Genomic DNA, 14,857 nt, shown 5'->3' on the forward strand with positions numbered 1-14,857 from the left:
TACAAAAAAGTTTTCCTTCACCTCCACAAACATTATTTTAAGCATCTTCTAGTTTTGACACTCATTTTTAGGACTGAATAAAAGCCTCAATGTTCAGCTGCAGCCTCACAATGAGCTCAGTTGTTCCTGAAACAGAAAAAGCAGCTGATTATCAGCGCGCGTGTGCGCGAAAGGAGGTGATCAGACCGGACCTGCAGCTCACGTCTTTGCCGTCTGTTTGGGTCCAGTTCGACATGGCTGACAGCGTGCGAGCACCAGACAGGAAGGTGAGTTCACACACCTGAGCGTCGCGTCAGTACGCCGGAAGTTCTTCGTTCTGACACAGACACACACGCACATTCACAAAGTCCTGGGTTTTCGGCATTGATCGTTTCTAGATTTGTTTCCCCCCCCAAAGCTCTGACAGAATCATTGTAGTGAAGGTACTTCCGGTCAGGTTTTAAAAAAAAATTAAAAGATTTAGCTTTTCAGAGCCGTGTTTCCGATGTCACAACTATGAACACTTTCGGGTATTTTCATTGCTAGTGTTATAAAATCCAGATATCCAGAATAAAGACATTGGTAATTACTATATTGAGGTTAAATATTCTGCTTGATTTTTGGAATAAATGTAGAGTAAAAAGTCCATTTTAATATTTTTGTGTGGATGAATTGTTTCGTACATGTGGGACCTTCACGCATCAGTCTGGACATTGTTGGTGAAACTTTGACAGAAACTTACTCTTGATGCTGTTTAGACATCCTGTTCGGAACAAGATCTCATACCCACTTTAACACACCCAACTGTCCCCAAAGTATGTAGGCCCAGTATGAAGGCATTTGTGCTTTTATTTAGAAGGTAAAACGAAACTTTTCCTCATTTCCTCACATGCTGGTCATGTGACCTCCCTGCGGCCTCTCTCAGGTCATGAAGCAGTCAGATAACTGCTATTTAAAGTGTGTCCAGTGTGACGGACAGGAAGTTTCTTCTGTAAAGATGGAACACAGTGAGACCAGTAAAACCATCCTATGATATTGACAGATGTTCGTGTTTAAGCTGCTATGGCTGTGATGCACTTCCAGAAATGGGTTTTTCCACAGAAAAGTGAAGAAAACCAGCCAAGCATTCGTCCTGCAGAGAGAGACACTGAGAGAAGTCTGGTAATTGGACTCCATTATTCAAAACTGGAAAGAACGCTTTTATTTGTCAATTCATGTCTGAAAGCTGATCTCTCCTGCTGCTCAGGTGGTTCCCTTCAGAGGTCACATCCCAGGTGGGCTGCAGCCAGGGAAGAGGATCATCATGTTCGGGGTGGTGGACCCTCGACCAGACAGGTGACCTCAGATTTCACATCAAGTGATCAATTTACTCAAGTACTGGTAAGGTTCTGGATGAGTAACTAAGAGGTCATTTTTGATTCCTTTAAACTTTATAAACCTGGTAAATCCATGTTATAACTTTGCTATTCAAGCTGAAATATTCAGATGTTATAAATACTTGAAAATTGATTTTGTATTGGCGTATATGACTGATCTGGCCTCCGTCAGGTTCTACGTTGCCTTGACCGGTTGTTGTGGAACTTCTGGGGAACCTCCATCCGACGTGGCGCTGGAGCTCTGCATCCGCTTCCGGGATCACCAGGCGATCCGCCGAGCCTGCATGTCTGGATCCTGGGGGGACGCCGAGCGAGATGTCCCCTTCTTCCCCTTCATCAAAGACCAGCCTTTCAAGGTAACCAGAAGGCTGTGGATGTGGTGGCTGGCTGCAGTTTCTGACCTGTCTGTGTGAATGTGTGTTTGCAGCTGGAGATTCGCTGCGAGCGGAGTCGTTTCCGTGTGTTCGTGGACGGCGAGCAGCTCTGCGACTTCCAGCACAGGCTGACGTCTCTCTGCCACATTGACACCATGTGGATCAAAGGCAGCGTCTCTGTCACTAAACTGGCCTAAATCCAGACCCTGTGTGAGCGTAGCCCGTCTGCCTGTGCAGGCCTGTGGTTGGTTGGTGTTCCCACTGGTTTTCCACATTAAATTCAGGAAGTTTTACTGATGCTGCTGTCATTACAAATACCTCTGCCTCACAGAGCAGATTTGTACATCAACCCCCACAGCAGCAATAGTTTAAATATACTATACAAAACTGTTTGCTAATATTGTATCTGATTGTTGCAGACTTAAACTGTAATTTTTTTTAATGTATTTACTTGAATAGAGTTTAGTGACTGTTGTGGTTTAAAAAGGCCCTTTAAATCGTATTTGAGTGTTTTTACAAGTGACCGTCCTCTATATTCCACATTAAAAGCCCAAAAAAGAAACAAAAGCTGTATTTTAGTATATTTACTTTGTAAGCTACAGGCTATTGTGATTAATATACATTGATTATACATGATGACAGGCTGGATGGATATGTGGAGTTGCCACTTGCTACTGGTCCCAGTAAGGCCGTTCTGACTGGTTTTGAGCGCTGTTGAACCTGTTCAACGCGAAAAGTTTTTGCAGAAGCGGTCGTCGTGCTGCTTCCACCGCGATGCATGCTGGGAGATACGGGCAGGCTAACAGCAGCCGCCGCCGGCTGAGTCAACCTTTGGTTTGTGCCGTCCTCAAGTGCCCAGCTGGACAAACCCGGTTCAGTGTAGAGAGCGCTTCGTTCTCTCAGCCAGCCATGGACCTCAGCGGACCACGTCTCACGGTCAGTCAGACCTTTTGTGTCGGTTACTGAGGCAGCTGCTGTCAAAGCTGGATGGTGAAGGTAAACTAAGCGAAGCTAAGCTAAGGCTAACTGAGCGAGCAGCGGAGACGCTTGTTTCAGTTATATTAGCTAGCTGCGCATTAAGCTAAGCTAGTTCACGTCTCACCAACATTTAATGCTGCTGTTTTTAAGATTATACAATGAATGTCAATGTGTTTTACTTAGCAAAGCATCGGACGCGACGGACGTCTATGCGAGGCATAAATTCGCTATTGGCAACATCGTTTTCCATTATTTTACACTCAGGCTAGCAAAGCTCACCTGTCCACCCTTACACCCATCTTAGATTAGAATGTCTGACGCGTATAGTGTCATTAATGCTACTTGTTGTTGTTGCTGCTGGTGCTGTTGTTGTCATCACAGTAGATTAATCGCACTGTGCCCGTTTTATATTCCACACGAAGCACCTGTCATGTATCTGCCGAGCACCCACCCGCCTGTTAGCAAGCTAAGCTAGTTCAGCGATTTAGCCACGTTAGCCGTCAACTGTTTAACTTCAGCCTCAGATGAAAAGTGCTCTATACTCAGCCAGCCTTGACCAGGAGTTACTCGAACCTTCACCCTGGCAACAAATGGTAACAAATTCTCAAAAATGCTGCCCTTGTGAAAACGTTGATAGTTCCGACGGACCCGGATGGAATCGTCTTTAAAAGTGTTCAGAATAGCTGTTTAATGTTGTCTTTTTGCTGCTCTTGTCAAATCTACTGACGTCTGCGGTGATGAACCAGGTCTTCCTATGAAAATGAACCATTTTGTGTCTTACTGGTCTTACTGGACCGGCTGCTTCGAGCAATCCTGAGATAAGGTTGATCAGTAAACACAGACCCGCTGCTCAGGTTGCAAGAACGGAGACAGGTTCCTTTTGTCCGCCTCAGTGCAGCTGCCATCCCATCAGCTCTCTTTAACATTAACACGGTGTCAGCAACTGAGAAGACGTAGATCGTTTTCATTGACAAATTCTGAAACTGTTTCAACACGCATCATTTTTAGGATTAACTGTTAGAAAAGGATAATATTTCAGTTATTGTCTAGGGTTGATGCTGGACTGTTCAGAAGTCAGAAGATGTGTCACTCAGCTTTACTACTTCCCATTATCACTCCATTACTGTTCTCTGCTCTCAGGGATTAAACCACCCTAATTAAAGCTGCAGTAGTAAAATCACTGTTGTTTGTCTAAATAATGTGTATTCCCTGACTTGATGCAGCTTCTCTTCTTCTCAAAGGTGTAACCAGACAGGTCAAGTCATTGAAGAGCCATGGAGCCAGGGGTGATCCATATGTACTCCTCGTCTCCACCTCCGATGGATGATGGCACAGAGGAGGAGGACAGTGAGTTTGGAGACTTCGGCACTTTTCCCGCTCTGCCCGCCAGCATCAGCCTCACGGAGCTCGACACCCCAACGACCTTCAATCAAACACAAGCACTCAACGCCACCTCCCCCCCAGAGCTCCTCAACAGCCGCGGCATGCTGGGATTCAGCCACAGCTCCTCCACCAGCATGCACCGCAACGAGCCGCTCAAAGCTAATGGAGTCGTGCCAGCAGGGCACCGTGGCGACACTCCCACAGACAGGACTGAGACAAAAAGTGTCCTCACAGGCTCCCCAGTTCATCCAGTGAGCGACCCCAACAGCAGAGGCCCAGAGGCTCTCACTAATGGGTTTTTGACCTTTGACCTTCAGGGAAGCCCCTCCCTGCAGAACTCTGTCCACTCTCTTAGTAAAGGAACGTCTGTGGAGGATCTGGGCAGCGTCCGGCCAGAGAGTCCAGAGGACGACTTTGCTGACTTTGCTTCTTTTTCTGATGCTGAAGGACACGTCATCCATCCAGAGCAGAGAGCCCCTGCAGAGGACACTCTCAGGGACTCAAGCAGAACCCAGGAGTCTGAGTCCATATCTGCTCCTGCAGAGGCCCCAGATGGCTCGTGCAACACGGGCTGGGGCCCGGGGCCCCCCAGCGATGCACCCTTTGCACAAGAGCACTTGGCCTCAGTTTGCACTAATACCCTGAACGGACTGGGCGTGGCTGACGGGACCAATGTGGGGGCCCACAGTCAAAATGGCCTTTCGCCCAGTGGACCTGAAGAGACGGAACAGATCCACGGGAAGAGCTCTGACACCGAGACAGAGACGGAAACGTCGCTTGGCCGCCTGCTGTCCACAGATGCTCTGGAGGAGTACGCCGACATGAGCACCACGGGCTCTGTGCCTTCCCCCCCTCTCCAGGGGGAAACCACCACGCCTGCTGACCACAGCCAGCTGGCAGAAGATGATGAAGACTTTGGGGACTTTGGTGATGCTTCCTCCTTCAGTGCTCCAGGTTTTACTGATTTTGAACAGGATGCTGAGCAGGACGGGAGCAGGTCACATAGCTCTGCCCCCACGCAGGAACCTACAGAGGACAGGGACGACAACGACTTTGGCAACTTTAATGCCCCCAAGTTTCAAAGCACTGACAACAACACTGAGAAGTTCACAGAATTCCCCATCAGTGACAGTTTTGGAAACTTCAGCTCGGCTACTGATGGTCAGGAGGCAGACGCAGGGTGGAGTGCCTTTGGGGAGGGGCATGGGGAGGGGGAGTCGTGGGCGGCGTTCAGCACTGAGACACACATCTCTGCTTCTGCTAAGAGCAGAGAGGAGGAGAAGGAGCAGGAGCACAGAGGAGAAGAGGCTGCAGTGAGAGGGGACGACATTGGGACAGACAAAACGACAGTAAGTCCTGATGCCGTAGTGGTCAGACTGGGAGAAGAGTGTCTTGGTTCCTGTGTAAACGTAAAACAACAGCTAACAAAATAACAATAAATGAGGACAAAGATCCTTCTGGCTGGCGTGGGTCTGACCTTTGACCTGTTGATGGTCCTGTCTGCAGGCTTCGCTCTCGAGCCGCCTGGAGAAGTTGTTTCAGAGCAGCTTCCCTCAGCCTGCTGTTCCTAGCCTGGATGAAGAGGTGGTGTTCCTAAGGACTCTGCTGGGACCTGCAGAGGACAGGGTTCAGGCTGGAGGGGGGGAGGAGGGGGGGTCACTGTGCAACAGGTGAGTCCTTTGAAGTCACGTCTGTGTTCACGCAGGACCAGATGAGGGCCTTTTCAACCATTGTGTCTTTGACACAGTGTGTGGATGCGGCTTCAGGACATCCACGAAGCGTTTGGGCTCAGGCACCAGTGGGGGGGCTCCCACTGCAACAAAGTGCTGCTGTCCTGCCTGGGAATCGACACCCGGAACATCGTAAGTCCTGGACTAACGGAGGGTTCAGATCCTCTGGAGACTGAGGACGATAGATGCTCTGTAAACCTGCGGTTTCTCCCCCTACAGCTGTTCACCGGACAGAAGAAGCAGCCCGTAATTGTCCCCATGTATGCTGCCAGTCTGGTGAGTCGACCTACCCTCTGTCCTCTGAGCCGTGCAGGTTCCTTGCTGATGGTTTGATCCTGCTGTGATTTCAGGGGATGTTGGAACCAACCAAAGAGCCTGTGAAGCCCATCTCTGCTGCAGAGATGATCGCCTCCATCGGCCAGATGCCTCCAGTGGTGACAGAAAACTCAGATTCAGTCCAGGTAAGTGAGTGAGTGTGTGTCTGTCGGCACCAATGCGCACATACGTGCACCCGTTTGGAGCTGTTGATGTTGTCTGTTGTTACTCAGCAGGAGGCGCTCCCCCCCATCCAGTTTGACTGGAGCAGCAGTGGCCTTACCAACCCTCTGGATGGTAAATAAGCCTCGCCCTCCTGACCTTCGGCTCCCTTCTGTGGTCACTTAATCATCTCTCCTGTTGAGAAATGTGTAAAGTCACCAGCCAATCAGAGGAGCTGGGTCCATCCTGCATGTTATTCTCTGATTATTAACAAGTTCTTCAATGAAGGAAAAATCCACAGGAAACATCTGCAGGTGAAATCAAAGGCTGAGATTTTTAATAATTGATCAGAAGTAGATTAAAGGAAACTGTGGATCAGCCACAGTTGAACATTAATTCTTTGGTATTTGGAGGAAAAGGTAAGAATTCTGAGAGCAGAGGTTTTGGTGGATTTTTCCTCCTCTGTTCTCACCGATGGGAGCAACATGTCTGTCACCTGTCTTACTCTTTGATCAGTACGCGTCTCTGCTGTCTCACTCTGTCTGTCTGATAACCTCGGCCGCCCCTGATTCTGCAGCGAGCGGAGGCTCGGCTCTCTTAAACTTGGACTTTTTTGGTCCTGTGGAGGATTCAGGTTCTACCAACTCAGCCTCCATGCCAGGTCAGCACCTCCTCCTAATCCTTCCATTCCTCCATCTCACCTGTAACCTTCATCAAATATCAACACAGTTTCACTTTTGTTTCAGTTTGTTCCCGCTGTTACAGATGCAGCTGCTGAGCGCAGCCACACGTTGGCGGCATTTCGTCCCGCTGGGGGCTGTTGAGTTTGTTCTTTTTAAGCTGTTTGAAAGTAAATTAGAGCACACCTGTGAGGAATTTGTCAGCAGATTTCTGGAATGGGATGAAAGTTTCAGCCTCCTTTCAGCACACCGTACAAATAAAAACAATCCAATCTGAATGTTTCTCCTGCAGAGGTCACAAATGCGTGACATTTCTCCCAACAATGCCAGTTTTGATGTCTTGCTTTAGCTGTGAAAAGTTACCATACATAAAGAACAAACATAGGCTGGAGGTTTTACAGTTAACAGCCCACACATCGTCCAAACTTCATTTGGATTTCACAATAAAAGCCTGCTTGTTTCCTGTCCCGGTCAGGGGTCGACCCCGAGCTGTACGAGCTGACCACAGCAAAGCTGGACCTCAGCAGCTCCAGCAGCCGCATGGTGGATGCCTTTGCCCGGCTCATGTCCACCATGGAGAAAACCAGCACCTCCACCAGGTCAGATCACTTTATTGTGTCTTCATTTCAGTGCTTTAATAAAAGACATTTTTTCTGCCTAAAGGAGGAACTTTTTACTGTTTTTGCTGAATTCTGATGTATGATCATGGCCACTGCTCTTTGGTCACTTCCTGTCTGGACAGGAAACCCAGGAAGGAAGAGAACCTGAGTGAAGAGGCGGCTAAAGTGATTGCCGCTCTGCCCGATCTGTCCTTCATGCAGGCCAAAGTGTTGATGTTTCCTGCCACACTGACGCCACTTGTCTGCCAGAGTACGCCAGACTGAGACCCTACCCCCCAGCAAGCACCGTTCTGGGCCCCACCCAGCTCCGAAGCTTTTACAAAATCTATTTCTTTTATTTACTTTGGTCTTTAGTTCTTCACTTTTGTCCTTTTTTTTTTAACATTTGTCTTGTTTTATCCATTTTAAAAATAAATTGAAGCATTTAGGATGAGTGAGGACGAGTTCGTGCACAGGTAAATAACTAATTTATAGAGATGCTAATTTATAGATGATGGTTCATATCCAGAGAAATCATGTACATAATCAGGGATTAAGTTTCTATTTTGACTTTATTTTTATATCTGTGGTGGTTTTTGTCTGAAGGAAACACTGGTCCAAACGGAAGCTGAAATTAATCCATTCATAAAGGTATAGGTAAATGATATCGGCATATTTATTGACTTGAAACCACACTGCCTGCAAAATCCCCTGAATGTTTGTTTTTAGCTTCTTTTTTAATGTACTATCTATCTTTAGTCCCTCCATCTCTTTTCTCTGGATTCTTCCTCCAAACCAAATGCTGCTGACTTTGTTCCAGGAGAATCATTTCTTTTGCTCCCTTCATTGATTCTGACGGATTCATCTCTTTTCTGGTGGGCCCTTGGTTCTGTCGTTTTGGGGTAAAACTGGGATATTGGTGTGAACCACTAAGGTCGGGGTCGTCTGAGGGGATGAAGGGACCAAACTGGTGGTGTGTGTTGGTTGAAACACTTTCTTTTACGCTTTTGTTGTTTTTCTCTGCTGAGACTCTGGTCCGTACGTCTCCCTCCCTGGAGGATTTTGCACATTGTAAAGATGAAATGGATGTAATCATAGTTCACTGTGGCTTTAGACTGTGTACAGTTAAACTATGGACTGTAAATGTAAGGGGAAATTCCTATGGAAAAAATGGAATCATTTGAAGAGCCTGTCAGGAAGGTTGTTGTGCATGTCCAGGTTCTTTTGACTGTAACTGTATATTTTACTTTTAGTGTACACAAATTAAATAGTTAACTTCTCTGCTGGTTTCCTCTTGCTTCATCATGTCAGGCTTCCATCCTGCTGTTACACCTGACGTCCAGCAGGGGGCGCCGCAAGAACAAACTACTTGGCGAATCCTACTTTAAATTTAATAGGTAAACGCTATTAAATTAATTTAGGTAGATTTATATGCGACTCAGTATCAAAGATGTTATCAACAATCGGCTTCTATTGTTTGTGTGACAACAGATCAGTCACCTCCAGGTTCTTCTGGATGAGAAACTGACCTGACATTGAGACTTATGAAGAATCCCCATTGGCCACCTGTGCATCTCAAAAAAAAAAAAAAAAGTAACTGCTTCATTGGAACGGCACTTTACCAGGTCAACCCAAAGAACTAAGCAGCCTCCCTCGGAGCTTTAAGGGAGCTCATGATCGCTTGCAGAACAGCAGCTCTAATGTTGAGCACTAAAGTTCTCCAGTGAACCGTTGACCAGGTGGCGTTGCTTCTAAGAGCAACCCTCAACTACAGAGAAGGTAGTTTGGGAGTTATTGTTGCTATAGTTCTACTTTTGATGTTCCTCTTCTACAAATGTTCTGTCTACTTGGACAAGCTCAGTCACCTGAAGCTTTAGCCCAAAATCACCAAGACACTCCAGTTTGGGTTCCTCTGTAAGGAAAGATGTGATAATCAAATGTTCTGGGCAAACAGACAGGGGAAAGAAAAAAACCAAAAACAAATTTTGTGTTTTCACCCAAAAATGTGATGTCAATGAGGCCTTGGCCCTGTAGACGTGGTCCAGACAACCGTCTGAAGGTCAAACCAGCATCAGGATGGAGAAGACATGCTAAATGACCGTGAAGGCTGCTGGTTGTTGGTGCCAGACAAGCTGGTCTGAGTAGATCAGAACCTGCTGATTAACAAGGTTTACAGAAAGATATCCAGAGAGCAACACGTGTGTGGATTAAGATCTGGAGAGAAGAATGAGCAGACTGGTTCCAACCCTGGAATGAAGAACACGATCTCTGAAGAACAGGTGGAACCTTGAAAACAGCTACAGGAGACCACATAGTCCTGTCACAACAGGAACAGGTTCCCACAAACTCAGCAAAACCATAGAAGATCAGAACATCCTGGTCTGATTAGTCTGTTCCTGGCTGGTGGCGCTGCTAGGTGTGTGTGTGTATTTTCTTGGCCCACTCAGTAGCAGCTGAGCATCATGTAAATGCTGCAGCCTCCCTGTGAATTGTTGCTGACCATCGCCCTCCCTGCAGGACCACGTTCTGTCAGTACAGATAATTTAGAACCAAAGAAGCCTTTTAAACCAGAGCTAAAACAGAAAGAAAACAGTTTCAAGAGTCCGAGGTCCACTTATTTTTCTTTTAGACCTTCCAGTTCTGACAGATAACTGTCCAGATCTCTGCTGGTGAAGGACCTCACACCATAAACTCAGTCTAGACGAGTTGTTTGAATGGAAGAGTTTCAGTCTGACCTCGTTCCTCTTATCAGCTTTCAACATATTTAAGCTGAATCTGTCCAGAATGGGTTTACTTATGGAGTTGTTGCCTCTTACCTCAAGCAGAGATGACAGACGGGCTTACCGTGGAGCCTGTCAGAGACAGTCTCACCAGAGTCAACCTGCTTGCAGCATTCAAAAGTGGCAACACCATGAACAGATGATTAATCAGGCTGAGAAGTGGTGAAGATAAACCAAGAAAGTCCTGTTGGATTGAAGACAGTCACATGACCAGAACATGTGTCCTCAACTCAAATATGAACAAAAATGAGTGTGATAAAAACCATTTGTCTTAATTAGTGACAGCCTGGAGAAACCGTTCACCTTTTACACAAAGTTGAATTAGGCTGGACGTCACATGTCCTCTGGTGTTCCAGACTGAACAGGAATAACATTTACTGTCCAGCAGTTGGGTTAGCATCAGAGCTAAAGCTCAGAGTGACTGAAGTGTCCTCTACTTCACCAGGGGCACTCACTGACACTGAGGGATGTCTCGGAGGATCAGATAGAGAGTAAAGATGTTGATCTTTTTATCTTTGCTTGGGTCCGATCAGCTCTCCATGCTTGTCGCATTTCCTTCTCATGGTGCACTTGAATGAATAAATGTGACAATGTCATCTGCCCATATTGGTTCTCAGCCCTGCACTTGTAGCTTCCCTTGTCCTCAGATCTGATGGGGATGATGTGATGTTCACCAGGTCAAAACACCTGGGCATCATTCCTGAACAAGGTAAAGGTAGCTAAAGTAAGGATTTTTAGGAAACTACATGAGCTGCTAATGGTCAGATATTTTACTGTTGTATGTGGCGATTTTAACACGTATTTGGACGGAAAGGATAGAATATCTCAGCGACCACTGAAAATGACAGAAAAGAGCACTAATTAAAATGAGCGAAGTATGTGGTATGAAGGATGTTTTTAGAGTTTTACAACCAGCCAAGGTTGACTTCACGAGGTTTGACAACAAACCGAATCTATGTCTCAAACATTCACCCTTTAGAATACAATACAAAAGTGTTAAACACTGATCACCTTACTATGGAAGCACTCCTTCAGCTTGGCAAAAGTGAATATTAGCTGCCTAAAGGATCCCGATACCATAATAGACTTGAAGGAAATCAGCATAATAAAAAGGTCTCGGTGTACTGTACTCACAGACTGATAGCTGCCTCTGGGAGATCATGAAGGACAGAATAAAATGATTCTTTAAGTTTCAATGTAGGCTGTTAAACCAAAACAGAAAATATAGAGAATGGAAAAATATGTAGACCTCCAAACAAAAGGGGATAAAACAGATGAAGACATCAATAACCTGGAAGACAATAAGACACAATTGGACAAAATGAATACAGTACGTCACACAGTCCGTGTCCTCAAGCCGGAGTCAGTGACAGCGACAGACCAGTCTGATAAATATGCATAAAATAGAGAATAAATATATTGAGGCAGTTATAGGGGAGGATAGTCAGATGAGGAAAGTAATAAAAGAAACTATTAAAGTCTGGGTTGAAAGAACATATCAAAAGATTGACATAAGGAGGAACTGGTTACATTTCTGGAACCGACTAACCTCCATGACGCCAACCTAAGCTCAATAGATGGAGAAATTACCATAGAGGAAGTTAAACAAGCAATTATACAGTCAAGCTCCTGGCCCAGATAGACTGCCCATAGAATTTTATATAAAATGCACAGAGGAAAGAGCAGATCTGTTGACTTCTGTGTATAACACAGGCATCAGGGAGGGAAAACTCCATAACTCCTTTTATCAGGGCATAATTACATTAATACATAAGAGGTAGTACTCAGACAATTATAGAGATGTAACACTTATGAACATAAAAATATTGGCTAAAATCATTATGAACAGACTTCATGATCTTTTAGAACAAATAGAAAAACAAACGTGCAATAAGAGGACGGCTAATGTAGGATAACTTGGGTGCAAAAAGAGAAATAATATTTCATCCTACAGATGAATCTTATTTTAAGTTTGGACCAAAAGAAAGCTTTTGTTTTTATCTCAAGAGAGTATTTATGGGAAGTTTTAAGGTATTATGGTTTGTTTAAAAAAACCACGAAACGATTTTATAAATATAAAACTGCTGTATGCAAAATCAACAGTGCAAATCAACGTAAAGGGGGTTCTAACTGAAAATTTTGAAATACATCTGGTATCTGGTGCCCAAACTCAATCATGAGAAAACGGAGGGCATCTGGTTTGGTAAGGCGGATAACCAGCCACAATTAAACGAACAAATTAAAGAAACAATTAGAACCTTAGGGATAAAAATAAGCAATAAAGACAGCTACACTGATAACTGGGAAGCAAAGGTAAAGGAAATAAAAGAATTACACAAACGGGAAAACAAGTCATTTAGTTACAAAACAAATTGTAATTATTCATTTTAGTCAAACTTTTTAGCCATAATCTTCCTTCCCAAAGACCAAACCTTGATTAAAATAAATAAAATAGCTATCAATTTTATCTGGGGAATCACGAGAGAAGTAACAAAAAGAGAGGTTGTATACAAAAGAAAAAAAAAAGAGGGAGGCATGGGAGCAATGCTGACAATACTCACTCTGAGGACTCGAGCGCAGAGCTTTCAGGAAGTAACAGTCTTTATTCAAACTCAAAACGCCTCCAAGGAGGGGTGAAGCAAGAAAAAAAAAAAAAAACTGAACTAAAGAAATCCAAAAAAGGGGCAAAGCCAAACAAAACACACTCTCTTACGAGGATCAGACAAACAAAGGTTGTGATAGTCTCGAAGATTCTCGTGGCAATGAAGGACAAGCTGGTGATCATGACAAGGGACGCGATACACTGGCACAGGACCAAAGGAGACACAGACTATAAGCACGTGCGGGGTAATGGGGAACAGCTGGAAACAATCAGGAATCAGGGAAGACAATTGGACAGGTGACACATAAGGAAGAGTAAGTGGCCTGAAACAAGAGGAGAGTTAGTTTCAAAATAAAACAGGAAGTCACAAAACCAACATGGAGACCGGACAAAAAAGAGCCAACTTAACCCACAGGTGTGACAAATGGACCTGGGTTTAAAGTTGAAGATTGCCTACTGTAAAAACATTTCCTCAGGACTCTACAGAAAGGCTGTTTGGGTGGGAGAAATTCTTAGCTGGACTAAAAAGAGAGGGAGAGCAAGACAAGGGGCAACATGACCAATAAAGAAATATACGTTAAAATAAGTGCTCACATGTATGGTGGCATCTTCTCCTACAAGCACCTGGATACCTCTGAGTATGATCAATGTATCAAGAACATATTCAATAAAAACCTCTCAGAAAATAAAAGGGACATATTGTGGCAAATATCAGTGTGGCGATTAGTGGTACGGGTAGTGGTTAAATGGAGCTGCTAAGTTAAAACCAAGTGTCCATTTGACAACTTACAGGAGGAGGAAACAATAGAACATTTATTGCTGGAGTGTCAGAGGTCCAGAGAGGTGTGGGACAAGATGTCTCAAATAGGTTTAAACATAAATATTAAAAGGAAATCAATATTTTTTGGAATCTTCATGGAAGAATTGTCTGTACAACAACAATAACTTTACTGGATGACCATCTGCACCACTGCAACAAAGAAAAACAAAAACAAGGTGTACGATGGTGACACAGCACACCTCTATTTCTGAAATAAAGAAGCAGAGGTCTCTCGATGTTAGAACCATTATAATAAAGTTATCTCTTATTTGCTTTTACCTTGTTATATTCTTTATTCTTGTTATAGTGTTTCTCATTACTTAATGTTTCATATTATTTGTTAATGCTTAATGTTCATGATGCTTGATGTGTGAACTTCTCCTCTGGTCAAGGACGACAGAAATGCAGTTGCTGTAAGGAAGTGACAGGAGATAGAGCTGCAGGGCATGACACAGGAGGTGTTCTTTTACCGTAATCTGTCTGATATGGAAGCATGTGCTGTCAAATCAAATCAAATCAATCTTTATTTATATAGCGTCTTATACAATCAAAATTGTTTCATGGCGCTTTCCAGAATCCTAGGGCCTAACCCCAGACAAGCAATAGTGGCAAGGAAAAACTCCCCTTTAACAGGAAGAAACCTTGAGCAGGAGGGGGACCCTCCTGTTGATGGCCGGCTGGGTAAAGAGAGAGGAGAGGAGAGGAGAGGAGAGGAGAGGAGAGGAGAGGAGAGGAGAGGAGAGGAGAGGAGAGGAGAGGAGAGGCACAGAAACACACACAAAAATACACTATACAACGGGTCAGCGGGGCTGGAGGTCCTCATGCAGCTCCGAAGGCGGCGATACCTGTAAATGAAGGGGGGGGGGCAGAAAAACTACACAGGAATCAGCATAACTAGTCTGCTTGATGAGGAGGAGGAAAGGAGAGGAAAGCAGAGGAGAGGAGAGGAAACCATGACCCAGTGGGGTGACAGAGGCCTGTCAGGTGATCATGTTTCCGGAGCCCGGTAGCCTTGGCCTATAACAGCATAGCTAAGATGTGACCTAATGATTAGACGACCCCCTAAGTATGATAATTTG

General features: G+C 44.9%; 2 protein-coding genes across 11 annotated transcripts; both read left to right on the forward strand.

The window, feature by feature from the left end:
• The first annotated feature begins 152 nt into the window (after window positions 1-152).
• Window positions 153-2,278, forward strand: LOC101073084 (galectin-related protein-like). 3 transcript variants are annotated; one of them, XM_011612658.2, is made up of 5 exons: window positions 153-266; window positions 1,081-1,140; window positions 1,226-1,314; window positions 1,528-1,711; window positions 1,783-2,278. In XM_011612658.2, the coding sequence occupies exons 1-5, from the start codon at window positions 234-236 to the stop codon at window positions 1,924-1,926; spliced, it is 510 nt and encodes a 169-aa protein (XP_011610960.1). In that variant the 5' UTR covers window positions 153-233; the 3' UTR covers window positions 1,927-2,278. The 3 variants fall into 3 exon arrangements, with proteins under 3 accessions (XP_011610960.1, XP_029706964.1, XP_011610959.1); XM_029851104.1 differs by having other exon boundaries at window positions 205-266; window positions 1,063-1,140; XM_011612657.2 differs by having other exon boundaries at window positions 213-266; window positions 1,022-1,140.
• A 230-nt stretch (window positions 2,279-2,508) lies between these two features.
• Window positions 2,509-8,857, forward strand: aftpha (aftiphilin a). Of its 8 annotated transcripts, none has more exons than XM_011612650.2 (10): window positions 2,509-2,665; window positions 3,949-5,439; window positions 5,597-5,760; window positions 5,838-5,952; window positions 6,040-6,096; window positions 6,171-6,281; window positions 6,369-6,432; window positions 6,875-6,958; window positions 7,453-7,576; window positions 7,720-8,857. In XM_011612650.2, the coding sequence occupies exons 2-10, from the start codon at window positions 3,982-3,984 to the stop codon at window positions 7,859-7,861; spliced, it is 2,319 nt and encodes a 772-aa protein (XP_011610952.1). In that variant the 5' UTR covers window positions 2,509-2,665; window positions 3,949-3,981; the 3' UTR covers window positions 7,862-8,857. The 8 variants fall into 8 exon arrangements, 5 of the variants coding, with proteins under 5 accessions (XP_011610952.1, XP_011610953.1, XP_011610954.1 ...); XM_011612651.2 differs by having other exon boundaries at window positions 6,372-6,432; XR_003891594.1 differs by having other exon boundaries at window positions 2,509-2,725; window positions 6,875-7,576; window positions 7,720-7,744.
• Window positions 8,858-14,857: the final 6,000 nt, after the last annotated feature.

This window comes from Takifugu rubripes, chromosome 17 (assembly GCF_901000725.2).
Source record: "Takifugu rubripes chromosome 17, fTakRub1.2, whole genome shotgun sequence".
Classification (NCBI taxonomy): domain Eukaryota; kingdom Metazoa; phylum Chordata; class Actinopteri; order Tetraodontiformes; family Tetraodontidae; genus Takifugu; species Takifugu rubripes.